Source organism: Diadema setosum, chromosome 11 (assembly GCF_964275005.1).
Source record: "Diadema setosum chromosome 11, eeDiaSeto1, whole genome shotgun sequence".
NCBI classification, from domain to species: Eukaryota; Metazoa; Echinodermata; class Echinoidea; order Diadematoida; family Diadematidae; genus Diadema; species Diadema setosum.
In genome coordinates this window covers 11,088,256-11,116,041 of record NC_092695.1, presented here as the reverse complement: position 1 = coordinate 11,116,041, position 27,786 = coordinate 11,088,256, and the positions used below count along the sequence as shown (strand labels likewise).

Genomic DNA, 27,786 nt, shown 5'->3' with positions numbered 1-27,786 from the left:
CAGGTGAGTGCCGAGAATGCCCTGGCCCTGTCGATCGTATGACGAACCGTTGTACGGTTCCTTCTGCCCATTATGATGCACGTTGTGCGATGAGGGAGCGAAGTGTACACCCAATACGCAGATACGTTGGTTACATGCACAGACCATTCGTACAAGATACCCAATGCAGTGCCCTTTCCCCCCATTTACGCCATGCAATACATTGCCTGCATGTTGTACGCTTCCACATGCACACCGTGCTGTGTCGGGCTAAATCACACGATCCACGAATGAAGTTCAATCAGTGCTCGATGATCAGTTCTAACCACATCAGGCAGCTGTTAACGTATTAGAAGCAGAAATGGGTAAATCTAAGAAGGGAAAGAGTAAACAGGACGCTCATTTGAATTCGTAAGTTTTTATTCAGTGCTTGCATTTATCAACCTGGATAAAGAAGCCCCAGCCAAGTTATTGTTTCCTTCCTCAATACTGTGCTCATGCTTGAATTGCGTAGTGTATAAATTAATAGACTATTCTTTGCATTCCATTAGCATGATTAGTATTTTAACCTAGAACCTATGTAAAGTTAATTTAACCCTTCAATTGCTCCACCATATTTCGCCAGCTTTGGACCTTGTTGTCCTTTCTTTTCAAGTGCCAGTGCCAAGTGGCACGTTGACACACTTTATTCTTTATACACAGGCAGATCTAAAATTTACTTATGTAATTTTTTAGTAGGAGAGATAGATCTATGCGGATCATGCGGATGGGAATACGACCTCATGCAATCATGGCAATACTGTAAAACTGGAAATTTTCGCGGTGTTGAAATTTTCGCGCATGCTAGCGCGAAAATAAAAGCACGCGAATATTTTTGCATGCCATATGTTCTAGTACTTCTTGTCTTGATTCCGCGAAATTAAAAACATGCAAAAGTCTTCTGACACGGCCAAGCGCGAAAAATTAATCGTGCGAAAATATCCACTTTTACAGTAATCCTGGTAATGGACCTGTTTCATTTCACCACCCATGCTGGATTAGTCTAAGAAAGACCTTTTTGAAATAGAAGTCGACACTGTCATCGTGTCAAATTTTGGCGAAGTAGACGTCTATTGGTTAAATGTTGTAAAAGTAGAACTAGAGTCTACGTAAAATATCTGAGTTCAGTGCAGTGCCGAGTGGCGAGTACTACGTGGTATCGTTCAAACTGATTGAACAGGTGCACCACACCTCTCACCCACAGAGTGAAGAGGCAGGAGCCTAGAGTTGAGAATGACTTTGACTCGTGTGAGAGCTGCTCTGGCCATGAGAATCTATTTTTTTTTTTTGTCAATGTTTTAAGATATTTTGTAAGAACCATAATGAGAGTGTATCCATACTCATCGGATGAGTAGGGGCCTATGGAAACATATAATGTATGGTCGATCACAGACAACTGTCTTTGTTCGACGAATCATTTGAAAACAAAAGTGACAGTAGACTCTACTACTTTACTACATCACATCCATTTAGAGTTGTCTATATTTTCTATTCTATTCTCATTGAATAATTTTATGATTATTCTTTAGATCTGTCAGTTACATCTGTAATAAACATATTGATGACAATGATTTTCACCATTTGTTTTATTGCATAACTTCACAGGTGTGGTATTTCAACAGTTTTCTTCTGTAACAAGAAGATGGTAAATTCAATCTTTTTTGAAAAATAAAAGAATACCCAATATTTAGTGGGGCAATATTGGGCATCTGGGAGGTACAAGTATGATTGAATTTCCCATTTTGGTATTTATCGAGAAGAATGAAGGTTTGTTTAGACCTTGCACAGTGACACATCCCCCCCCCCCCTCTTTTTATGAACAATTCCATTTTGTGTAGAAATGAAGAGAATGGTGCATTGGAAGAGATGGCCGAGGAGCCAGGTGCTGAGATCTCAGGGCCAAAGAAGGTATGATCTACGCCATGTACTAGTAGCTTAATAGAGAACACCACTACTTGGTGCTTGTTCACTTGACTTCTTTGAATAGAATACTAGTAGTCTCAAAGAGTACATGTAGTACACAGTAGAAGTGTAATAACAATCTGATTTGAAAACTCTTATGATGTATATTGTGCTATTGACCATGTACAATGTAACTACCAATTATTTGATGTAGATGTTACCTGGGTACCATTTATTCCTCCAAATTTTATTATAAACAGATGATCTTCAGATGAGATTTGTGTTGCAGGCAGTTGATAAGCTATGTGTAAGTTGTGTAATGAAAGACCAGAAAAATTCCTGTGTGGGGAAAAAAAAAATCCAAATGATGAGTAAAAATAAAATTCAATGTAAATATAAAGGCTGATGCTTTGTGAATCATTGCTCTGTTTTACATTTGTAATGTAAGTGAGCCATATGAATGTGTTCTCTATCATGGATACTTCACTTTTTGTGTCAAGATGAACATTTATAAATAAAACTGCTCTTCAGCAAATGGGGCATCCCCTCCTGTCCAGGGCAGTGATCGAATCCATTGCTCCTGTAACATGTGATTGATTCTTAGTCATCAGTGAGCTTGTGGCTGCAAAGTCACACCCAGTGAATTTTGCCTGCATTTAGTATATGACATCTAAAATTCTGTGTACTGTAAGGAATGTTACTGAATCATACTCTTTTGTTGTTTGTTTTGCCTTATCTAGGGCAAAGAAAAGGGCAAGGGCAGGAAAAACAAGCTGTAAGTAAATATTTCATGATTCCTAAAATTGCATTAGGTTACATGTATTACATGAAGTGCAGCTGCAGTGTTGCAATGATCTCTTGCAGAATAGTTTGCTCTGATGAGGAAGTAGTTTTGGATGAAAACAGTGAACTGACACCAGTGCCTGAAGAAAACTGCAAGTGAAATAATTATGAGTAATTGAGCACTTTTGTGCAGAATTTAACTGTATGCAAGTGTGCATTCACAGTACTTGCTGAACTAGCAGAAAGAAACAAAACTGCATTAATGTTTGTGTTGTAAGCTGTCAGCAGTTATTTTCATGGTGATAATTTAGTTGTCTGTTCAAAGACAAAAGTTTACAACTTGAGCTGTTATTGAGTGTGCATTTTGGCATTTCAAAGACATTTAGTGTTAGTGATTGACTATTTGTTTCACACAAGAAAAATAAATTTGAACGTTAACAGAATAAGAACAGATAAATGATTGTTGAAGCTGTGTTGTTTTCACGTAGCCCCCTTCTCCTTTTGCTAACATGTCTACAGTATGTGCCAGAGATATCCATGTATCGCTTCATACATTCGCTTAAAGGGATTGTATAGTTTTGGTTGAGACCTAATTTCAGGTTTCTAACATTTTTTTGGTGAGATAATGAGAAACCTCTTTTGAAATATGAAAGAGCATGTAATTCTATGAGGAATTCAACGTTTATTTGATGAAGATTGGTTTTGAAATGGCTGACATATCCAAAAAAGAGCAATTCTAATAAAGTGTGGGACCCACATTTTATTACGATCGCTTTATTTTACTTTTGTTTTTGGATGTTTCGGTCATTCCAAACCCGATTTTCATCAAATAAACTTTGAATTCCTCTTAAAATGGTATGCTTTGTACTATATCATAAGTGTTTTCTTGGTATCTCGCAAAATTTAAAAGCCCAATTTTCATCTCCACTAATACTGTACCATCCCTTTAATAAGCCCATGTACAAATTGTATCCAAGTGTTGCGTGTATTCCATCCTCATCCATATTTTTATGCCTGCATTCATTCTAGCATATCTCAAGCAGTTTGTGCTCACATCTGTTTTGTTTTGTTTGTTTGTTTGTTTGTTTGTTTTGTGGTTAAAAATCATTAGCCCCTTTTCTGACATTTTACAATTTTCTTTCCCAGGAATGAGGATGATCTGCTAGAGGATATTGCTGCCCTTGAGCTGGAGTCTGCTGGAGGGCAGACTGCCCAGGAACCTCCTGCCCCAAGTGCAGAACCTGCTCAGCAGCCTGCCGGCAAGAAGAAGGTGGTAGAATCCTTGCCAAGATAGAGACCTGAACTGTTTTATTTGTTATTATTATTATTATTATCATTATTATTATTATTATTATCATTATCATTATTATTATTATTATTATTATTATCATTATTATCATTATTATTATTATCATTATTATTATTATTATTTAATTAATTAATCTATTTATCTATTTATTTTTGGTCATTGAAAACCTCTATCTTCAGTATATCTGCTCTATTTGAAGTTGCTTCAGAAAATTTCAAGCATAGTCTCATATCACCTTGCAAAGAATTAATGCAAAAAAAAAGGAAATTCATTTGAGTGAGAGCCATAGTGAAGAGCAAGATTTATATGATTTGGGAAAGGTCTGCAACAAGGCAGACAAATGAATAAGGTATGACTGAATTTTAGAGTATCATCTAGCAGAGTGTTCTATGCAAAAAAGCATGTCATATTCAGTGCTTCTTGCTGAGCTCTTTGAATTGATTCTACTTGGAACACAAAAGGACTAACTTGTAGGATTTTTTTGAGCGTCACATCGACATAAAATAATTATGTCTGTATGTCTAAGAGTATGTGAAGGTACGTGACGTCTTGTATGGGTCAGGAGTAGGATAATGGGGGATTGTTTTGTTGTTTACTGCTTTCTGTTGAAACTACCTATTTCTTTCTTTCTTTCTTTTTTTACTTGGCCTTATGCATATATGAAAGTGACCATGTAAAACTTCCTGTATGCCAAAAATCTGTGATATGGTTATTGTTACCTCATTTATGATTTTCTTTCCCTCGCCTCTTTCCAATCCTTTATGCCCCCTTCTGTTTCCCTGTATCTCCTCTTTTTCCTTCCTTCTTGTTGCTTGTATTTGCAGAAAGGTGGCAAGAAAGGAAAAAAAGACTAGTAAGTAAAGCAGCTTTCTGATGTTAAAGAAGATGATTTGTACCTAAACTAGTGATAAGTTTGATGCTGAGGCCCAGGCAAATTAAAGGAGTTTTTGCAAAGAATGTGATCAATCATGCATGTCAGATTTGACCCTCCTATTGGGATGTTTGACTTTCATCTACGCTCATGTTGAAAATGAACATTTATATGTGGCATGCTTACAGTACATCATTAATTACCTTTTTGTACTGCCAAAATGATGGGTCTGCCAACAGGGTAATATGAAGCAGTTCTGCCATTTGTTTACCACAGTGATTAATGTTGATGCTGTCTTCTTCACAGAATGTGCATATAAATAAAGGGAACTAATATCACCAGCCATCCTTCAAAACTCAATATTGAAAGTGCTTTTATTCAAAGTTCACTCAAGTTTTTGTAATGCATAAAAGGCACCTCCCTCTGTTAGCCTATCTTAGCATACTGTGTGAATAGGGTGTTTTCATTTATACAATACCACATTTCATGTATGAGCTAAATCTACAACAACAGCCTCCTGCAATGACATGTAGTGCCATGAAGATGCAATTAACTTTTAAAATATGTACCCTATATGTAGTAATTCATGGTTCGAACTCTGCTGATGTGCATTTGTACTTATGTTGTTGAATGAGATGCCATATCAACAATGCATCTCTCTAGGCAGGAATTTGTATAAATGAGTAGCATGTTTTAAACAGGATTTCGCTGTCTAACTTGGATGCTGGATAGGGAATGGGGTGATTATGCCATTGGTACAGGGTTAACTCCAATGAGCAGAATCATGGTATTACGTGTATGTTCAGTTGATAGAGAACTATGATTCTTAGTGTTATAATATATATACTGTTGTGTATCTTATAATTATTATGGGAGTATAAGTATTAGTATCATCATCATCATTGTTATGATTACTATTAATGTCATAGATAGTAGAAGTAGCAGTAAAAGAAGTAGTAGCAGCATTAATAGGTGAAACGAGAGTAGTTGTAGTAGTATAATCATAATTTTTATTAATGTGTGACCAACAGAACAAAGTGACGAGCCATTCCTCTTGCTCAATTTGTAACGTTCCACCTTGTCTCTGCAGTGACGAAGATGAACTCCTGGCCGAGGTGGCTGCCATCGAGGCCGCTGGGAAAGACGCGGGCGGGAGCAAGGGCAAGAAGAAGGAGAAGAGCAGCGAGGAGGGCGACAAAGAGGCAGCCCCAGCGGAACCCCCTTCTGCCAAGGAGACGCCCAAGGCCGATCCAGAGCCAAAGCAGGACCAAACTGCCCAGAGTGATAAGAGCAAGAAGGTGGGATACATGTATGACCTTTTACCACAAAAAGCCTGATAGAGTTGCCTATTATTGATGCACTGCTGGCGGTGATTTCCCATTTCTGCAGATGCTCACTATAATACTTTATACGCCATATATTTAGCGAGTTTAAATTTTCACGAATCGGGACTTCCCGACAATTTTGCTCGTGGTTGAATTTGCGATTGTGGAGTACAGAAGTGAAGGGAGAAATGTATACGTGTACATCACATTCATACTGGATCAGAATCAATATTTTCATGTCTTTAATTTTGTGAATAACACCTGACTTGCAAAATTTGCGAAAATACAAACATTGCAAAATATTTGGCGTATACAGTATACATGAATTTACATGCTTTCTATGAAAAAAAAACCCAACAACACCTAATTGTTGAAGTCCCACTGCAGACCCAGTAAGATAAGAGTCGATAGACCAACACAATTTTGAGAAGATTGGCTTTTGAAGGTTTAGTGTTGACAAGCATGCAGAAATACAGCATTTGTATGCAATAGTTTGATTTAGAATAGAAGAAGAAGTATTCACAGGAGTGTACGACTACCCCGTTCATTCAAACTGTTAAATGGCTCAATTATTTTTTTTCCCTTCAAAATGCTTGTACATAAGGATTAAGGAGCAAAACTGGGGAGACTATGTGTTGTTCCTTGTAAATGCTGTACTTCTGTACACTTCTTGCTAAAATCATGAATAGTTCCATGGTAAAAGTAAACTTCAAAACAAATTCAGGACGAGGATGATATTGTTTTGCATCATCATATTTCCTTTGCCATTTCTGTGGGTACCAGATATGTGATTTTTGAATGAAACAAGGGGGGAGAGAGGATGGCTAAAATTTTTCATTATTTTCTCCTGTTTGCTGTATTGTGGAACAACTGTCTCCCTTTTTGGAATTGCAGGACGCAGTAGATGAGGGGGAGGCGGAGGACGCTGGGCCGACGATGAAGACGGCGGCGCAGAAGAAGGCTGAGAAGAAGGAGCGAGAGCGGAAGAAGAAAGAAGCCCAGCGGGAGGAGGCGAGGAGGAAGAAACAGAAGGAGCAGGCAAAGTCTACTGACAGCGGGGGAAAGGACCAGCAGGAGAAGGAGAAAGAAGAGAAGACGGAGAGTACGAAGGAGGAAGTAACGGAGGCTGCAAAACCAGGTATGCTCAAACGAAATGATGATTTTGGTGGGCGCTACCAGTGGTAGCTGCTGAGCCAGTTCCGTGACATTTTCTCACCTGCGACAATTGCTCCTAGGAAATATCTGCATGCTAAGCCAAACCATTAATTCTACCCACAAACATAATCCTAACCCTAATCCTAATCCTCACATTAAACTAAACGTAAAACCCTAACATTACCCTAAACCTAACCCTAAGTCCATGGAGAAAAGACTCTGGTTGTCACAGGAGCAAATGTCATGTCACCATTGAGCCACGCTGCCATTTTAATCTACCATGGCTCAATACTTACATCTTCTTGTCTTAGTGTGTGGAATGCATCCCCAAAATTTCACATTTTGTCACTTGAGTAAAAAGAAAAAGAGTGTGCCATAAACACAAGGAAATGAGGTGGGAGATTTGATTGTTACCCAACAGGGCATTACCCCATTGATAATGTCAAGAAAAGAGAAAGATGAGATGATGGGGCTAGCAAGAAATTTGAAAGCAGCTAAAAAAACAAACACAAAAACGATGTTAGATGTCATCATATCTGAACTACCTCCTGTCTTGAATTTAAGTCAGTGAATGTCTTGAAATTCAACAGTTCTTTTGTTTCTCGTTATGCATGGTACTCGGATGTTTGAATTGGTCAGTTGCTTTGGTATAACTAATTCCTGCATGTGCGACTGCATCTAAATTTCAAGGCCTTTATTTTTTTTTCAACATAGTGTTCGTTTGAGTAGTGGCTTTCTTAAATTTCTCCAAGAGCATTTTGAAGTCTGTTTTGAGATATGCTATTATTCAATTGCAATAAAGATTGAAAAACAAGGAAAACTGTTCGATTTCCAGACTTGTCAGTGGAGAAGAAATAATTTCCTACCCCCTTTTTCCCCTGTAGAATGTGACAGTTGTCACAAATGTCTGCTTGGTATTAAATTGTAACAGTCCATAATCAACTGTTGTTCATGCTGGCATTTTTGCATAATGCTCTGACAAAGGTGATTAAAATGCATTCTAAAATGTATGCACATGACAAAATCAGTTGTTTTAGTTGTTACCATGGTTACACATTCTACTCTCTTCCAGGAGAAGGTGGAGCAGGTGAGGAAGGGGAAGCTGAGGAAGAGACCGGAAAGAAGAAAAAGAAAGGCAAGAAGGGAGCGAAAGGAGAGGATGATGAAAAGAAGCGGAAACCAAACAAAGGTAGGTTGTGCTTCGGCTGATCTTGGCGCTGGGATTCTGGGGAATTCTGAACCCTGTTGTCATTTTTTTTCATCAGCATTCTATAATCCGTTTAAACATGACGTAGCTGTAAGTATTAACAAGCCCACTCAAGTGTAGCAATGTGTTCCAGTCCAACAGGAAGCCCATGGTGACACAATAGGTATTAACCCTAAAAAGACTGGGGGGGGGGGCCTAAAAGGCCCCCCCCTCGACATTTCGCGCGATTACTCAGCAACACGCAATGCTCTCGCCGCGATGCTCTGTGACTTTTTTCTTTCGAGTTTCCCACACATTTTGACACCAAATTTGTGACGCCCGGGGGTACGGTTCTGAAGTTACATAACTTTTTGTACATGCACGTGAGACCGAAAATGGCTCAAAAATGCGATTTTGTGTACAAAGTCAATACAAATTGAGTTTTATCACATGGTTCATATAATATGCTTATTTTTACTCTCAATGGCTAAAATCAATTTGTTTTAGTAGTATTATGCTTCAAAAAGGGTCTGCCACAAATTTTGCTGAAAAAAAACAACAAAAACAAAAGGTCGAAAAAACAAAGAAATACATAAGAAATTCATAAAACAATAAAATAAATAAGAAATTAATTTTGATACCGAATTTTTTTTCAAGTACATTTGCTAAGAGTGCTACAAAGAATATCTAGACCAAAAATGAGCACTTTTGGAGCTTTATTTACTGATATAGATAAAAAAGGTCTGATTTCTCGCATAAATTAGCATAATTAATCAAAATAAAATAAAAGAAGACTATTTTGGAAAATTTAAATATACGATCTTGTAGAGTACATCGCACACTACCATTGTGCAAATTTCCGCGGCGATCGCGCGATCCACGGCCGTCTTTTAGGGTTAACCCTAACTTACCTGGGCTATTTAGCAAGCTTGAATTCCTGGGGGGGGGCCATTATGGCCCCCCCTTCAGATCTCGGCCGTTGATCGCGCGATCGCCGCAAAATTTTGCATGAACATAAAGCCGGATGTAATCTACAAGACTGTTAAGTTCAATTTTCAAAAAATTTGCAGTTTTTATTTTAAATTAATTAATTATGCAAATATATGCAAAAAAACTCATTTTCGTCTATAATTGGCTTATAAAAGCTTATGGAATGCTGATTTTTGTTTTAAATTTTCCTAGTGACATTCCGAACATTTGTACGTAAAAAGAAAATCAGTATCAAAATTAATTTCCTATGTTTTCTATTGTTTTATCATTTTTTAATGTATTTCTTTGTTTTTTCGAACTTTTGTTTTTGTTGTTTTTTTCAGCAGAATTTGTCATACACATCTTTAGAAGCATAGCTATACTAAAATACATTTATTTCAGCCATTAAAATTAAAAATATGAATCTTTATATGAATTAATTGAAAAAACACAATTTGTATTGACTTTGTACACAAAATCACGTTTTTGAGCAATTTTGGGGTGGACGAACATTTTTTGAAGGGGCGTGGCTTCGGAACGGTATGCCCGGTCGCGACAAATTTGGTCTCAAAAGTTGCGCGAGACTTGAAAGTAAAAAGTCAGTGAGCGGCGCGGTCAAAAAATTTTGCGCGGCGGAATGGTCGCGGAATTTGTCGAGGGGGGGGCCATTATGGCCCCCCCCAGGTAAGTTAGGGTAAGGGGATAAAGTAATCTCTATTCTTTGACAATTAGTTTCCATACACCTTTTCCAATCAGCAACTGAAGCTCAGTCAGGATTTCTCTGCCTTTTTGTCTCTTCTTTTGAATAGCCCTGTGATGCTGTTACGTTCACAATCTGTTGACATGCTGAGTATTAACTATGATCTAAGTCCTTTGTGAAAGTTGACATGCTGATGTATTTCCTGTCATTTTTTCCAACTCTTCTTCATTTCCACCTTTTATAAGCTCTTAGCAGTATCTATATGGTTAATTGAGGCATAAAAAGAAGTTTACCAATGATAAACACCCTTTATAATCATAAAACTGATACACAGAATCAATGAAGTGAAATGTTGATATAATGTGAACCAAACTATCAGATTGCAGCACTTACACTTGGTAGCTTATAACAGTTTGTCAGAAAAACGTCCAATCAAAACGCTTCATGAAGTGCCCCCATTCTCCTTGTCCGGTTTATTCCACCAGGCCAGCTGAAGGCTATGCAGGAGGCGCTGAAGAAGATGAAGGAGGAAGAGGAGAGATTGAAGGCAGAGGAGGAGGCTAAGCAGAGAGCCGCTGAGAAGGCAGAGGAAGAGCGGCTGGAGAAGCTTCGGAGGGAGCAGGAGAGGAAAGCCCAGGCCAAGCTCAAGAAAAAGGTTTGTTTGCAAAATGGTGACCTCCCTTTTTTATGCAGTGGTCACTGCAGACACCTCCCTTTCAAGAACCTCTCCTCAGAATCATAACTTTAATCAATCAGCAGAATCAAACCCATCATTAAAACAGATCCTTGGTGGAAATGCTTTGTACGTGAAAACGATAAATGAACCTGTTTTACTGCATTATTCCAGACTGGTAATGACAAGGTGAATTAATCAAGTGAGAAATGGTCGGTGGTTTTGAAAAGGTGACGGTGAAGTAAGCAAACAACTCCTTAAACTGCCCAGCTCATGTTTAACTCATTTGAGTCAAAGGTGACAAAATGTCCTTGTTTGATCCATCAGATGCCTTTTTTCTTGTGTTTCCCCCCTTTTTTGGGGGGGGATGGGGGAGGGTCAGTGACAGAATCATGTTTATTTTCACAATTCTAATAAGTCTAGATCAAGAGGTGATAAAGCCATGCTTATTTTGTGTGTCATTACCATCAAGAGTTCATGAATAAAAGAGAGTAATCCCAGGGGACCACATTTATCATTGGCGAAGACGTGCACGACAAAATAGCGAACTTTTGCCGTAAGTCATTCACTGAGGGCAATGAGTAGGGTACCTGATCATTGCGCGCTGCCCAATCTCTGCTCACAGGAAAGAGTGGAGAGGATGAAGCAGGAAGGCACGTACTTGACCAAAGCCCAGAAAGAAGCCAAGGCACGGAAAGAGGCCATGCTGAACGCTCTGCGGGAACAGGGCGTGGAGGTCCCCATGAAGGAAGCGACCAGCGAAGAGAGCAAACCAAAGAGGGTTGTGTATGGGAAGAGGGAAAGGAAAAACAAGAACAGGACCCAGTCAGTTGGTAAGACATTTTTAAAGACCCCATAGGAGAGAAAATCATTCATTGGTGATACAATTAATACCTGTCAGCTGAATTTCAAAATCTTTCACAAACACTGTCAACTGCCTATGAAATAAAGCTGAGGTACAAGTCAGCAAAAAGAGATCTAAAGTGTTACACTTATTTAGGAGTGGATTCACAATCACATTGGCGATGCTTGGTCTTGCAAATCATGCAGTCTATTCACGACGAGAGTGTGACCGGTTTCTAATAACTTAGGAAAGTTTGTGGCTTTAACCTTTTTGATATACAGCCTTATCATGCTACCAGATCTTTAGCATATCCCATAGAAGAATTTGCAGAGGATTTAGCATTGAAAAAAAAAAATGACATAGTGTCATTTACTTGAAAAATTCTTAATTTTTCCTCATTTCATAAGAAAACAGATATTCTTTAGCTGTTGTCGTATATTCTGTGCATGGAGAAATGACCAGGTTTAACCTACAAGTATAATGGCGTACAATCACTTGCATTGTGTGCTATTGACCTTTGTGTCTCAATGTTATCATTGTTGAACCTAGCTGACTGAACTGACTAATGATGATTAAACTGATAGAGAAACGCTCCCCAAAATGTGGCCTTGGTATCATAAGACTTCCAAAATGATTTATTCTAACACTGCTGTTTTTCAAAAAATTAAGTGTTGTAGAGCCAGTCATTCACAGACTTGCACATTTAAAATGGTAATTTTTAATTTGCAGTGTTTTTATAGCTTCAGTTTTACACACTACCTTTCTAGGGATACAAAAACTTGTATCTCAAATTTTGGTGAAAGTCACAATTTTGGTTTGATTGTTAGATTTTCAGTTGAGTGATGTCCTGTCCAAATCCTGGCTGTCTTAGCGTAAAAATGAAGTCACCATGGCATGTCCAAGGAAAGGCAACCCCATTTATTATAATGCTTTTGCTGCCGCGTCTTTTCGCTCTCCTGAACATTTTACATTTTTAAGATACGAGGTTTTGTCGCCCCAACGGCGATATATCCTAGAGACTGCTTACATGCAGGACCAGGGAGCTTAGATTTCTTGGAACTGGAAATGCTATTTAACATTGCCCTTGACCTCCTAATATGGACACAGAGGCTACTGAAGCTGCAGAGGAGAGCGCGGTGAACAGTGAAGTGGCAGAGACAGCGAGTGAAACGGTCTCCATGGAAGCCGAGACCACGGAGACCAAAGAAGATGATGTGAAGACCGCGGTGGACGCCGAGGACGATGTCGCAGACAACTGGGATGACATGACGGACGAGGAGGAAGATGACCAGGGCGAAAATGGTGAAATTCATGAAGGGTGTACAAAAAAAAAAATGCAGTCTCAAAGCTTCTTTCTGTTTGTTTCAAAGTTTGTGCTGTTATATTACAGTGGCTGATGACTTCAATCACCTTCAGTCAATGTAAAACCACATATTTTCATGTGCATGAAACTTTCACGAGAAGCCAGGATTTGCCGAAAGGAAAATGCATGCCAAAGATTTTGTCTACACAATGCATTGAATGCCAGTGGCAATTTAGGAAAGTTTCCAGTCGCGAATGTTTCTAGTTTAACAGTACTCGCCTGTTAAACACAATGGGTCAAGGGGATTATTAAAGATGATACCAAATGGTTTTAATTAGTTTGTTTTTCTTTTGATTTAGAGAATTGCGAAATCAGGGCTGATTTTCTAAATTCTCTAGTTGATTTGAATGCTGGTTTGTCGTTGTGATGTGCATTTTGTGAGGCAAAATTGCAAGTCCAGAAACCTCAAAGGCCATTCAGAAAATTCAGTGATACATTAAAGGAGACCTCCGGATGATTTTCAGATTTTTGCATTTGAACAACTATAAATTAGTTATACTGAGGACAGAGTTTCGGAATTTATGATAACTGGGATGAAGAATAAGAATATTTTCAAAATTTAGAACAAATTGCAATGAACAAGGATGATGACATGGCGGAGTCACCATAAGTATGCATGAGTTGGAGCTCAAGGAAGCAGAACAAAAGAAGAAGGCATGCATAGATTATACACAGGTGAATTTGCAAGCAAGCGGTATTGTAATGGAATTGCACTGCTACATTTCTGAAATATGTGAACCTCCTATGTCATCATCCTTGTTCAGTGTAATTTGTTTAAGGTTTTTCAAAGTATTGTTTCTCTGATCAAGAACCACAATAAATTACACAAATCTATACATGGAGTTGTCAATTTATGTACTACATGATGTGAAATTATGAAAATCGTCTGGAATGTCCCTTTAAATGCTCTTTGTGCAATCAGCCGGAGCCTAGATTGGCAGCATTTTGTTTTGTATTTTCTCGCTCAGTTTATTATTTGTTTTTTGTTTATACACATTTTTGTGAACTGCAATGCGCCTACTGAAATGATGTACCAAAATTATGAAATGATGTATTGAATTTTATATTCACTGCTTCAGTGCTTCTTTTGATTGATGAAACTAAAAAGGCCTTTCAGCTATTAAAAGTCTTGTATTTCTACAGTTGTGTCTATTTAGAGAGTGTTTGGGTATTAAATGACAAGGCTTTAGGAATAAAGATATTGTTTGAAAGAGAACTCTGCTGCTGTTGTTTTCATACTCAAAGAATCTTTGATGCAGAACTGCTCACTTTGATCTTTATCTTAATGCCTTGTTGCCATGCTACTGTTTTGCAGCAGTAACAGCAAAAACAGAAGGGAGTGTGGATGATGGAGATGAAGATGATGATGAGGAGGATGAAGAGGAGAGTGAAGAGGGAGGAGCTGTCGAGGACAAGATGCCCAAAGCTCAGATTACCATCAAAACGCAGGAGAGCAAGGAGGATGAGGATGAGGAAGATGATGAGGAGGATGATGATGATGAAGATGAGGAATCGGATAGTGATGAGTTTTCCAGTGATGAGGAACTGACAAAGGAGGAGAAAACCAGGCAGAGGGTGTTGCAGAGGATACAGGTGAGACCAACACTCTGCTGGCAGAGTTCATACGGGTCATGGAAAACCTGGAATGTCTTGGAATTTGGATTTATCTTTTTCCAGGCCTTGAAAGTCATGGAAAACTGATATTTTCATGAAAAGGTCATGGAAAGTCATGGAATTGCAAAAATTATAGAAATTTATCTGTTATTTGTGTGAGATGTGTAAATAATTAATGCCCTTTGCTTCGACTTGATTTGAGATTAAAGTTTCAGTCTAAAGTGTTTAAAAAAAAAATGTATAAAAGTCATTGAAAGGTCATGGAAAGTCATTGAATTTAATTCATGAGAAAGAATATGAACCCTGGCTGGAGAAAGCGGAAATCTACATGTGTTTGTTACCCACTCACGAAAGGATTTTGAATTCTCCATTTGGCATATAAGTGTGAAAACAAAAACGGCACTGTTTAATTTCCATAACAACAAGTCGTCAACTCTGTGCCGTTCAACATTGCAAGCTCTATTTGATCTGACATTAAAAACGTGGAGCACTATGTCTATCTCCAAACCAACATAGTTTTGTAGATTTTCTCAGCAGTTGTTACATGTTGATGAGCTCTGAAAATGCATAATTAAAAGTTGTAAGCTCTGAAAATGCACAGTATCTATTGTGAACTGACAATGTTTTAGTCATGATAAAAAGGGAAAAAAGTAGATGGATTACTGCATATACGCTCTGCCCGTGTCTGCTGCACAGTAATTCTGCGCTGCCGAAAGTGCTGGCATAAACAACTGAAAGGATGACCTCTTCTGAAAAAAATAAATATGCATGCCCCGTATGCCAACTTTTGCCTGGTTATCTTGTGCCATTGACAGAAACGCAAGGAACAGGCTGAAGCCAAGAAGTCCACGGATCACCTGAGGTCGCCAGTCGTCTGTGTCCTGGGTCACGTTGATACAGGAAAGACCAAGATTCTTGATAAGGTAGGTAGACTTTGAAACCTCGCAGATCTCAAATCTATCTGATCTCAAATCTGATCTGAAATATAAACCATTCATTGCTATCATGAAATATGTTTTGCAGTTCTCAAAATTTGCCACCAATTTGCCACCATGCCCCTCCCACTGGCTTGAGTGCCCCTTTCAAAAACAAACGGTTCATGGCCACATTATCTTATTACTCACTGGTGGCCCTTCGAGTGGATTTGTGTCCCCTCAAAAATGTGGTGTTAACCCCAGTTTGATGAAATTTGAGACCTGGTTTTGTATTCTTTTCTTTCCATTTATTTGTGCTGGTCTTGTAAGCACAATAAGTAATTTCTATGTTTTTCCAGTTTAATTTTTAAAACTAATGACACACACACACACACAAATTACTACCAGAGATAATCCCATACTATTTCTAATCGTCCGAACAAACTTGTAATATAATGCATCCTGATTCTTGGTTTCCATCCTTACTGTACCCTCAGACATGTTGATATACCATCATATTACAGTTGAACCTCTCTTATCCAGCCTCCCTTTATCCGGATCTCTCTATTATACGGACGCAATCTCGTCGTGATTTTTTTTTTTTTTTTATAATTACGGGAGGAAAGGGGGATTCCCAACTCCTTGAGAACTCCTACACAAACACACATGAATTACAAATTACTTCCAACATTAACATACACCTCTATTTTGGGGTCTGTTACTGAGTGTAACAATGAAAAGGTTGCAGTATACACATTACTACACGTGGTACTACAATGGGCTACATCAGTAGGACCTACATGTGTATGTATATGTACATGTATAAAGCATTGAGTCTCCCGTATCCGGCCAAATCCCTTATCCGGATGAGCCCCAGTCCCGACTTGTCCGGATACGAGAGGTTCAACTGTATCTTATTGCCTTGAAAGAACACAATTGTACAATTCTGTTATATGCCATTTTTGCTGTGTTGTGCTAACAAACATAAGGATCGATTTTTATGTACATCTGCTGTCAAGAGTCCTAAGACACATAGCTATTTTTGTTGTATAAACCAGTCCATCCCATCTGTCCATGTTCAAGGACCGAGGTCTGTCCATTCATCTTTGATTTTCAATGATAAGAAAAAGAGAGTTGTATACTGAAACATGTTGCTAGGGTTGATGACAACACTCCCCAACAAGATTTGAAGAGAAGGAGTTGAAAATCATAATGATCCAACTTGAAACTCTTAGAATTCTCCGGAACATGCAGATGGTGAGAAGTGTTTGGGGTCATTTCATTGATTATGGGATTCAAATTTAGTTTAGCAAGATTACTTATTTGTTGAGCGTGGGATAAAATGCATGAAATGAGATGTGTAATGAAATATTTGATACACATATTTCGTCAGACCCCTCTTTGTTTTGTACCAAAATGTGGAGTTATATGTACATTGATGTTACTTTTTGGCAGTTTGTGGTTACAAATTTAGCGACTAGGAACATTAGTATAAAGCACCATATAAATGCAATTATTATTGTTATTACTATTACAAAGTTAGAATGATGAACACCAGTGATAAATGTAAAGTCAAGGTAATTAGGAGAGGTTTCTAGGGGTCGTGACTAGACATTGGCTCTCCCTGTCAACCTGCCAAAAGCCAAGGGCAGGACATGTTGTACTCCAAGATTGTGTTTCACCCCGACACAGATCCGACACAGCAACGTCCAGGATGGTGAGGCTGGAGGAATCACTCAACAGATTGGTGCTACCATGGTTCCCCGGCCGGCCATCAAGGACCAAACCAAGATGTGCAGAGAGGTAAGGATAGCATGACAAGAATTGAGGGACGTCAAGTTTGGTGCTAGTGTGAGCATTGATGCTCTCTCAACACCTGAGATCAGTCAATGTTTAATAGCAGATTGCCCTCAAAATTATGGCACCCCTCTCTAATCAAACATGTGCCTTGTGCCTATGCTGACATACAGTGCAAAATAATATACTATACAATTTTGTGTAGTGCACACAAGCTGTTTCATTAGAGAATTGAAAAGGCAAAATGTAGGACATTGTTCTACAGGCATATTTCTTGCACAATGCATTTATCTTTAAATAGTAGATTTTTGTTCGTCATTGATTTAGTACTTTTGGATTGCCAATGCTACAAGTGTACTGTATGCTCTGCTGTTCATCGAATGGGAATATGTGAGTAAAAAATGGAAACTAATGTACCATGAGTGCAAGACATGCAATGTTCAATGGTGTACCTATATGAACTATTCGGTGTTTAATTTGCCTATTATGAATCCCACAACTAGTTCCTACACTACTGTGTCATGCATGTATGCGGCGAGGTTTTTTGCTTGTCAACAGGTAGTCATATGGCCCTATTAATGATATGATATATTTGTGGATTGTGTTGCGACAGTTTGCCAAAGAGGAGCTGAAAATCCCCGGTCTTCTGATCATTGATACCCCGGGTCACGAATCTTTCAGCAACCTGAGGTCACGAGGCTCATCGCTGTGCGACATTGCTATCTTGGTTGTCGACATCATGCACGGTCTGGAGCCGCAGACGATAGAGTCCATCAACTTATTGAAGCAACGGAAGACACCTTTTGTGGTAGCCCTTAACAAGGTGGGACTTATTGTCAGGGAAGGACAAAATGAACATCAGAACCCTATGAATTTCATAGGGATTATAGTGTATTTCCATTTTGTGCTATCTGATACCAGCTGGGCATGAAAGATTTTGAGGGTTATTGCATAGTATTACTCGACTTCATCAAGAAACCTCATTTCAGGTAATCATGGTGTCTCCATTTAGGTGATGATGGATAAGCGCATATTCATGAAATTAAGAAGTTATTTCTGTCAGTGCCACCTCTTGCTGAGACTCCAACCCTAAGCTCTTAAACGGGAAATTTCTCCTGCCTGGACCCCCTCGCAAGCAAGACTCTTATCGTGCAATGCACACCGTGATTATTACTGTATGTGCATGTAGCGCACATTATGAGAGCAAAGAGTGACATTCCTTGTGGCCGAGGTTGTAGGTGCTCTGTTGTGCTATCTTAGCCTGATTTTTAACACATACAGCTAAACTGAAGATGTGGGAGAAAGCTGAACTTAAAGCAGGAGAAAATAAATCTTGAGCGGGAGACACATAGCCAAAGCAAGAGAAATCAAACTCAAACATGAGAGCAGAACAGATTGTAAGAAAATGGCTTGATAGTGGGAGAGTTGGATTCTATGTTTTTTTCCCACTTTATGCTAAAAAAGTTTCTGACAATGCTGTAAAAAGAGATGACCAGATGTCAGATACGTATGCTTCTTCCATTCTGAATAAGATGGTTCACTAAAATTTATTAATGATATTGATAGCTCAATTTGCATCTGTACCTCTTCGTTCTTTGTGTGTTTCTTGAAACATCTAGAAATGTAGGTGACAAGTGCTATTAAATTCATACTCTTGTAAATTCATTCTCTCACTTTGTAAGTGGTGATTAGAAGCTACTGGTGTTGCCTGCTTACAGATTGCATTGTTGGTGATTTTTTTTTAATCTTCTTGTTGGCACATTCTCCTGTTGTTGACCATCACAGATCGATAGGTTATTTGAGTGGAAGCCGAGTCCACACACAGACGTCGTCAACACCATCAAGAAGCAGAAGCGGCATACGAAGGACGAATTTGAAGAGAGGACGCGAAACATCATCACAGAGTTTGCAGAACAGGTCAGTCTTAAAGTGGCATGTACTCTTACACAGTATGTACATGTAGGAAGTGGGCGAAGTTTTCATCATTCTTTCAAACAAAGTCTTTCAAACAAAGTCTTTCAAACAGAGTCTTTTAAAACAAGTCACTGTTTCCACAGTGACGAAGCAAAGTCTTTACACTTTATCTTGTACCATTTATTTTCCTATGCACAATTAATCATGTCCCTCCATGATATGTATAGAAAACTTTGCTTTGATGTGATTCTACACATACTGGATACCCTTTGACCTATGTCTGGGGCAATTCCATTGTGCAAAATGCTTCATGGCAAAACTGCTTCATCAGTGTTCTTCCAATTCTCATGGAATTCATATTGAATGTTTGTCTTAGGATATAGGTCAGCATGACACATTTCTTGACAGTGACAAAAAGTATGTTGCCATGGTAACAGCTCACATATTATGAGCCAAAATGATGGAAAATTTTGTGTTGCAAACTACTTCCTCAGTTTTTGCCCAATTTCCATGAAACTTGGTACAGATGTGTGCCTTTGGTTGTAGATGTGCAAGACGCATTTTTCGACAGTACCCGAAAGTACGTTGCCATGGTAACGGCATATTAATGGCAGAAGATCAAGGAAAGATCTTGCGGATTTAACTACTTCCTCAGTTTTTTTACCAAAGCTTATGAAATTTTGTTTGGCGGGGGTATAACCAGTCGCTGTAGCGACATTTCTAGTTGAAGCAAATACTTTCTATATTGGTAAACCCAGATTGCAAAAGAGCAATCACATAGTAAAGTTTTACATCAACAGGCTAGTATTATCCATTCCATTTTTGCTATTTTCATTGATTTATGGTTCATGTGGATGGTCCATTTTTTTTGACAGCAAAAACAGTAAGGTTATGGTACAAAATATAAGTTCATTTGTATAGGGCTCACTTTTGAGTGCTCAGAAATAGGTAAAACTTCACAGGTTTCTATTCTCAACCCAAGACAGGAGTCATGCCCAGAAGTGAAGAGATGATGACAACACATTGCCTTCCTAAAATCACTGAATTTTGAGATTTGTTTGTTTGTTTGTTTGTTTTTTTTGTCAACTGAACCGATATACTGTATTAGTCATCATCACATTTTTTAGTGGGCAGTTACTATTGGCATAAATTTGAATCTGTTACATGAGCTTAGCAGCAATTGTGGGTCCCCACTGATGTACACGTGCCTTTGTACCCCGGTTTTTACTCTGTGCCAGAGCTTGAATGCTGCCCTCTTCTACGACAACCCAGACGTCAAGACGTACATCTCGCTGGTGCCTACATCGGCCCATTCAGGGGATGGGATGGGTAATCTCATCGCGCTCATCATCACCCTCAGCCAGACGCTGCTGGCCAAGCGGCTGGCCTTCTCCCAGCAGCTGCAGTGTACCACCCTAGAGGTAAGAGGCCAAACCCTGATTGTCCCTCCAGCTAGTGTAAATGTTGTCAAATTTTTACAATGGGCGGTTCAAAGACATATTCGCAGGCTCTTAGATTCGTGCACCACAATTGTCCTAATGCTGTTTTCTACTAATTCACATGCACACAAAAAATTGTCATGACATTTCCATTCATGAAAAGGGATGTACAGATACATAGGCAAGAAGTATTTGATCTGTCATAAATTTGTATCATAGGATTCATAGCACCAACTTAAGTACTCACAGCTAATTGGTTGCTGGCTAGCTGCCGTCATGGTAACTGCATGTGTGGTCACAATAATTGGAAGCACGTTGTGAAATCATGTGGTCAAGAAACCTCGTCATGAACTTCATACTTCACACCACCTTATTCAATGTGCAGTATTACTGCATGTTTTGAGCCAGTTTGTGCTTTGATATTCATTTGCAACCAGGTGAAATCCCTCCCAGGACTTGGCACGACCATCGACGTGGTGCTGGTGAATGGCAGACTTCGGGAGGGGGACACCATCGTGGTAGCGGGCCAGGAGGGACCCATCGTGTCCCAGGTCAGGAGCTTGCTCATGCCCCAGCCCCTAAAGGAGCTCCGAGTTAAGGTAAGGCTATTGAAAATGAATTGATTACAGCCAGTAAACATGAAAATAATAATATACTTTTAAATATAAAGGTGAGAAACTCCATTTGCATTAATTTGACTTGATACACAAAATCACATATTTGAGCCATTTCCGGTCTGACAAGCAGGTATAAAAGGTCATGCAGCATTGTATCAGTATGCCCATTTTTTTGCAAAAATGGTGTCATAAGATGTGCGAGACTTGAAAGTAGGAAGTCGGCGAGCGGCGTGGACAAAAAATTTTACACGACAGAACGGTTGTGGAAAATGTTGCGCGGGGGTTGATTCAACCCGCTCCGGCTGTTTTAGGGTTGAGATTACAGGTTTCATCATACCTTAGGCTCAGAAGTAGGTATGAATTCTAGATTTTTTAATTGTCAATGTACCAATGTGAGGATTGCCATTTGAAGGTATTGTTGCTAAAGCTTTAGAGTTTCCAAACTCTCTTATTTAATGTCCATGTCTGATGAGACTTCTATGATGCAGGGATATTCAATAAAAGTGTATACAATGCAGTTGCACTCCCGAGGACAGTGCGGTAGAAGCTCTTTATGTGTGGTCCAACTCTGTCCCTCGGTCTACCACTTGTAACGTTCTGTAATGCCCTTTGTATTTGTAGAACCAGTATGAGAGCCACAAGGAGATCACTGGTGCCCAGGGAGTGAAGGTGGCTGCTAAGGACCTGGAGAAAGCACTAGCTGGACTGCCAATGCTGGTTGCAGAGGAGCAAGATGAGGTTGAGATTCTCAAGGTAACCCAGTTGTGCATTGGCAATGCAAGTACAGTCAAATTTACCTGTCCATAGCGGCCACCCCAAGGGGGACGAAAAAAGTGGCCGTTGCAGACAGGTGGCCGCTATAGACAGGGTTGTTAACATGGCTCTTCTCTTGGGGGGAATTGTGTTAAGTGGTCGCATATGGCAAGTGGTCGCTATAGACAGTGGTCGTTATAGACAGGTTTGACTGTATACCGATTCAGGAATTATTGAGGAGTTCTTTCCCACAATGTGATACTGTAAGCAAGGATAATGTGGAGATTCTCAAGATAACCCATGGTTCAAGGTTACCAAGTATTACTGATGCAGGAATTTTTAAGGAGTTTCCCCACAATATACTGCAGCTTTCTTCATCAATCATGTAGAAAATCCATTTTGTTTTGTTTTTTTTAATTCTAAGTTTACATTATTCTTTTCCAACCTGTGTTCATCTCCCAGTTTTTCTGTTCACACCTGTGCATAGTTTAGTTTCTTAACCCCCCCCCCCCCAACTCTTGAATGATTATCACATGCTAATGATCCTTCCCTGGATCTGCATACCTATCCGTCATCATCTGCACCATGTGTTTGTTGTTTCCTCTCCTACAGGAAGAGGTTTCTCAATTACTGAAGACTGTTCTCACCAGCATCAAGCTCTCCGAGAGGGGTGTCTACGTCCAGGCGTCCACGCTGGGCTCCCTCGAGGCTCTCCTCGAGTTCCTTAGGACGTCAAAAATTCCAGTGAGTTCATATCCTTGTATCTCCACTGTGTGTGAAGGCAATCCCAGAAGATGAGTTATTTTGATTTGCCAGAGAAATGAAAGGAACAATATAGTATACAATAATGCACATTCAAGTAGTATCAAAGAAGAATGATAAGAACATTATGACTGCTGATAAGGCCATTAGGTGAATTAAGCCAACTACTGATAAAGTCATTGGGTGAATTAAGCTGGTGTTAGTTGATTTATTTGTTCAAAATATTTTGATTTTAGTGGCACAACTGTGATTGTCTCTGCATTCACATTGGTCCCTGCATCGCAGCGACAGTCACCACAGATCTTATCCTTTTTACGACTGACGATTCAAATAATTGCTTTCTCGATTGTCCCCGAACTGCGGGGGCAATCAGGGTGTGGGGCGAGCCCTGCCACTTGAAACCAGACTTGGCGCATGTGCACACTAGATGGATACAGCTGGGTGCTATCAATTACGGCTGAAAGTCACTCTCCCCTCCATATTTCTTCCCCAGACCTGACTTGCTCCGGGGGGAGGGGGAAGTCCCACCAAACGTTCACATTATGGTTTTTCGAGGAGAAAGTCCCACAGCGTTGCAGGGGCTAATGTGAACCCAGGGATCTTGTCAGAGTTTAACCAGTATGTTCACACTTAATTTCACAGTATTCGGGTATCAACATTGGGCCAGTGCACAAGAAGGATGTAATGAAGGCCTCTGTCATGTTGGAACACGACAGCCAGTAAGTCTGCTATTCTTCACTGTAATAAGATGCTAAGCTACTAATTCATGAGAAATTCTTTAAAAACTTTTCTTTCAAGCAGTACATGCTCATGATTGTTGTTCCAGATATTTCATATGTTGAGCATACATGTTCAGTTTCCAAACTGTTTTGCAGGCCCTTCTGACTTGTCACAATTGCAGTATAAGCCAGTGAGGATGCATCAGAATTCAGGTCAAAATCTTGTAGGTTTGGCAAAGATTTAGTATTGCAAGACAGCACAAGGCTATTTTTTCCATGTACTCTCTAAAGTATAATGTTGTGACACTGGGTAAATGTTTCTTCAAATTTCCCTTAATCCCTAGTCAGTTTTAGTTCATTAATTTGAATCTTGTACAAGGATAAAAACTACACTATCCTCAAAGCCTTTGTGGTGTCACTGAAATACATAGTCAGGACTTACAAAAAAAGGTAACAACAAAGATAATATTGCCAAAGATCAGTTTTGTCATAATGTGTGACAAAAGGCGTTATTTGACATCAGTGCAAATTAAATTAATACAGTAAAATGTTCTGGGAGAAAACTGTGTTCAGCAAAATTAATGTGTCTTTTTCTACAATATATATCATGAAAGCCCCATGTAAGCACTTTTTTTGGTGTACAGTATTTAAACATCTTAAAAAGCTCTCTTGCAATGCAGTGCATGGGCAAAAACAGTTATTGCAACCATGCCCAAGAAATTTAAGTGTTGCAACCTCAACAGACTATAGAAATGAAGGGGAGTTTGTTGGTATTTACTTCAATGCACCAGTATGTTCTTTTCCATCAAGAGAACCTGTCTTGCAAGAAAGAATCTTTTCTTGATGTGCACCAAGGTATGCAGTCATCCTCGCCTTCGACGTCAAGGTGGAGAGAGACGCCCAGGAGCTGGCCGACCGCGAGAACATCCGCATCTTCCAGGCCGACATCATCTACCACCTCTTTGACAGCTTCATGGCATACCGCGACGAGGTGAAGAAGCGCAACCGCGAGCAATACAAGCACATCGCCGTCTTCCCCTGCAAGCTACGCATCCTGCCGCAGTGCATCTTCAACGCCCGCAACCCCATCGTCATGGGCGTGGTGGTGGAAGGGGGTATCGTGAAGCAAGGCACTCCCATTATTGTGCCGAGCAGAGAGGTTAGTTGGAAACTGGAAATTGCATGATGTGGAATGTTTTTCCCCTTTCATGTTAAAAGGGTGACAAGATTTTTTAATGCCAGGACAGAAAGGCAAGTGACAAGAGGAACATCTTGCATGTTACGCCAGTAGTTCTTTTAATGCATACCTGTATTGTCATGAGAATTCAACAAAAGTTTGCAGCAGTGGCCTTTACTACACGTATATTAAAAGTGAAACTCACATGTTCAGATCAGACCTACCCCTAACAGACTTAGTGTGGAGTTTTACTTTGTTTTGTTTCTGGGGTCAGATATTGAATAGGTTGATGAAATGTGGTATAGTAAGTAGTATTGTAAGAATGATAATTTGTTATTTCACTGGAGGATTTCAGATATTTTTGTTTGTGTTGTTGTTATAATGTGTAGAGTAATCAGGTAGACAGCACCAGTCTTGATGTATTCTCACATTGTCTTGCATTTGCTGGTGCCTTATGTGGCCCTCGGCTTTTCACTTTTTTGTGTTTGAGAGTTATTCAGAATATTTCCATGATGATATATCTTTTTTTTGCGAGTAAAAAGAACAAAAATTTTTCTTCAACATCTCAATGTAGTTACAGCTGTACTTTAGAAAGGCAGGAAAATTAGCAATTTTGAAAAAGAAAAAAAAAAGCACAGAAAGCCTGGTTCTCTCTACCATACAAATTACTATTTAAAAAAAAAAAGAAAAGAAAAGAAGAAGAATGAGCATGTATGTGAAGGGTGAGGACTGCTTTCTTGCTGTGATGATTATTACCAATCCTCCCATCAAATACCTGAACACAGTACCTCTGTAGAACAGGTGTTGGACTGGATGTGTACTGCTCATTGCTTGTGTCGAGTGAGATGGTGTTATAAGTTTCTTGTGATTTTTCCCCCCAGAATTGTGAGCTTGGTGTGGTCAGCAGTCTGGAGATGAACCACAAGCCGCTGGAGACGGCCCGCAAGGGCCAGGAGATCTGCATCAAGATCGAAAACGTGTCCGGCGACGCCCCCAAGATGTACGGCAGACACTTTGACCACAACGACATGTTAATAAGCAAGGTAACAGATGAAGGGAATATTTTCATCCAGAGATGAAGTAGTCTAATGTAAATCTTAGTGTACGTACACCAGTACGAGTGTGAACCAGTTACTCTGGGATTCAGTACCATTCAGATGTTTGTAGTGAGACCCGCATATGGGAGAGCAGTCTTTTTGTATTTAGATATCTATGCCTTGCAAGTGAATTTTAGTCATGCCCTCTTTGTTTGACACTTTCATCAAGACTTTCATTGTTTACAGCGTATTATGCAATAATGGAGTAAGGTTATACTAGATATGACATCTGTACCTACGTTAATAACAACATATCTTTTTGAAAAGTGTAGAAATAAAACAAACAAAAACATATCTTTCAAAACTGACCTGGGGCCGTTTCATAAAGCTGTTTGTAAAGTTATGAACGACTTTAACCCGTTGAGGACGGTTTGATTTTGCTACAACACGCATTTCCCATAGACACCTGCCCGAGTATACTCGGGACTCGTCCTCAACGGGTTAATAAGAGCGACTGGTGATCAGTTCTTGTGCTGAATTATGGAAATTCTGATAAGTATAGCACATCAGAACTGATCACCAGTCGCTTGTAAGTTGTTCGTAACTTTACAAATAGCTTTATGAAACAGGGCCCTAAGCAAGAAAACAGACGTCTGTTCATTGAACTTCTGTATGGTGCTTTCAATTGGTAATTCTGTATGTTCTGTATGTTAAAAAACAGAAGAAGAAAAAACCAATAATCAATGGGTCCTAGTCATGTGTACAAAACCTCTAAGTCGGTAGCTGTAGTTGGCAGAAAGCTGCCGATGCTGTTTTGATCTGTCAGATAAATCCCTCATACATCCATCATGATAAATCTTTGTTATCATTATCTAAACCCAAACAGATCAGTCGCGAGTCGATAGACGCCGTCAAAGATCACTTCCGGGAAGATCTGGAGAAACAGGACTGGCAGGTCATGATCGAACTGAAGAAAATCCTCCAGATTTTGTGAGAAAAGAAAATAGAGACAGTGCTCTTCTCCTCTTCACGAGCTTGGACAGTTCAATCTAACCTATTGAAACATGGCAGGCCACAGCAATTGGACACTATTTTCTGGAAGCAGCAAGATTTCACAGTACGAAGCAGGTTGTGCTGATGCAATGTGGTTGCTACCAGTCTGTCACCGTCTGTTCAGGAGAGTTTGCAATCTGGATATGCATGGCTGAAAAATACCTACCAGTCTCTGATGTAGTCATCGCAGAGGCAATATCGCTGTTTTTCCTGCCCAGTTCTAACTTCAACATGCCAGTTTGAAATCATTGCAGCACCATGTTGTGATGTTATGAATTATGTGCTGATGACTCTACCTAAAGTACCTTTATGATGTCATTGTTAATGGTATGGAACTACTTGAACTCATGAATATGCATGGCAGGGTTTCTATCAGAATGGAAGTTGTCATGCACAGTGCCAAAGGGAAGGACAGCTGCAATTGGTGATATCTGGATTTCCTTACAAAAGTGCATTGCACTGATAACTGAACTTCATCACATTTAGATAGTAGATAGATTGAATACCCTTGAGCCCTGCTTAATATTTCCTCAGCTGTATGATTAACCCTATTCTAACTGGGCTATTTGAGACCACGTTTTTACTGAGGGGGGGTCAATTTGACCCCCCCTTCAGATCTCGGCCGCCGATCGCACGATCGCCGCGAAATTTTGCCTGAAGATAGAGCTGGATGTCAACTACAAGATTACATCGTCATACAATAGAAAAATATTGCCTTTCTATTTTTAATAAATTAATTATGCAAATTTGTGCATGAAATCATATTTTCACCTATAACTCCATTAAAAAGACTGGAGGATTGCTAAATTTTTGTGTCAGAATTCCTCAAGACACATCAAACAATTTTCAAGTAAAAAAATAGCTCAATTGAAGTTAATTTCTTTTGTTTTTT

At 39.4% G+C, this 27,786-nt stretch overlaps 1 protein-coding gene across 1 annotated transcript; it reads left to right on the top strand.

Annotated features, from left to right (window-relative positions):
- The first annotated feature begins 192 nt into the window (after nt 1–192).
- Nucleotides 193–27,786, top strand: LOC140235533 (eukaryotic translation initiation factor 5B-like). The gene is made up of 24 exons (XM_072315558.1): nt 193–390; nt 1,857–1,926; nt 2,661–2,695; nt 3,850–3,973; nt 4,837–4,865; nt 5,974–6,181; nt 7,103–7,346; nt 8,436–8,552; nt 10,704–10,873; nt 11,517–11,724; nt 12,843–13,037; nt 14,414–14,691; nt 15,528–15,635; nt 17,319–17,429; nt 18,037–18,246; nt 19,209–19,340; nt 20,576–20,758; nt 21,214–21,375; nt 22,015–22,146; nt 22,759–22,890; nt 23,551–23,627; nt 24,483–24,786; nt 25,686–25,847; nt 26,728–27,786. Exons 1-24 carry the CDS (start codon nt 341–343, stop codon nt 26,833–26,835), a joined length of 3,549 nt encoding a protein of 1,182 aa, XP_072171659.1. The 5' UTR covers nt 193–340; the 3' UTR covers nt 26,836–27,786.

Excerpts from the sequence above, each read along its gene's own strand:
- LOC140235533 (XM_072315558.1), top strand. The coding sequence starts at position 341 with ATGGGTAAATCTAAGAAGGGAAAGAGTAAACAGGACGCTCATTTGAAT. Across the intron at positions 6,182-7,102 it reads AGAGTGATAAGAGCAAGAAG|GACGCAGTAGATGAGGGGGA; the intron begins GTGGGATACATG and ends TTGGAATTGCAG. Across the intron at positions 10,874-11,516 it reads AGGCCAAGCTCAAGAAAAAG|GAAAGAGTGGAGAGGATGAA; the intron begins GTTTGTTTGCAA and ends CTCTGCTCACAG.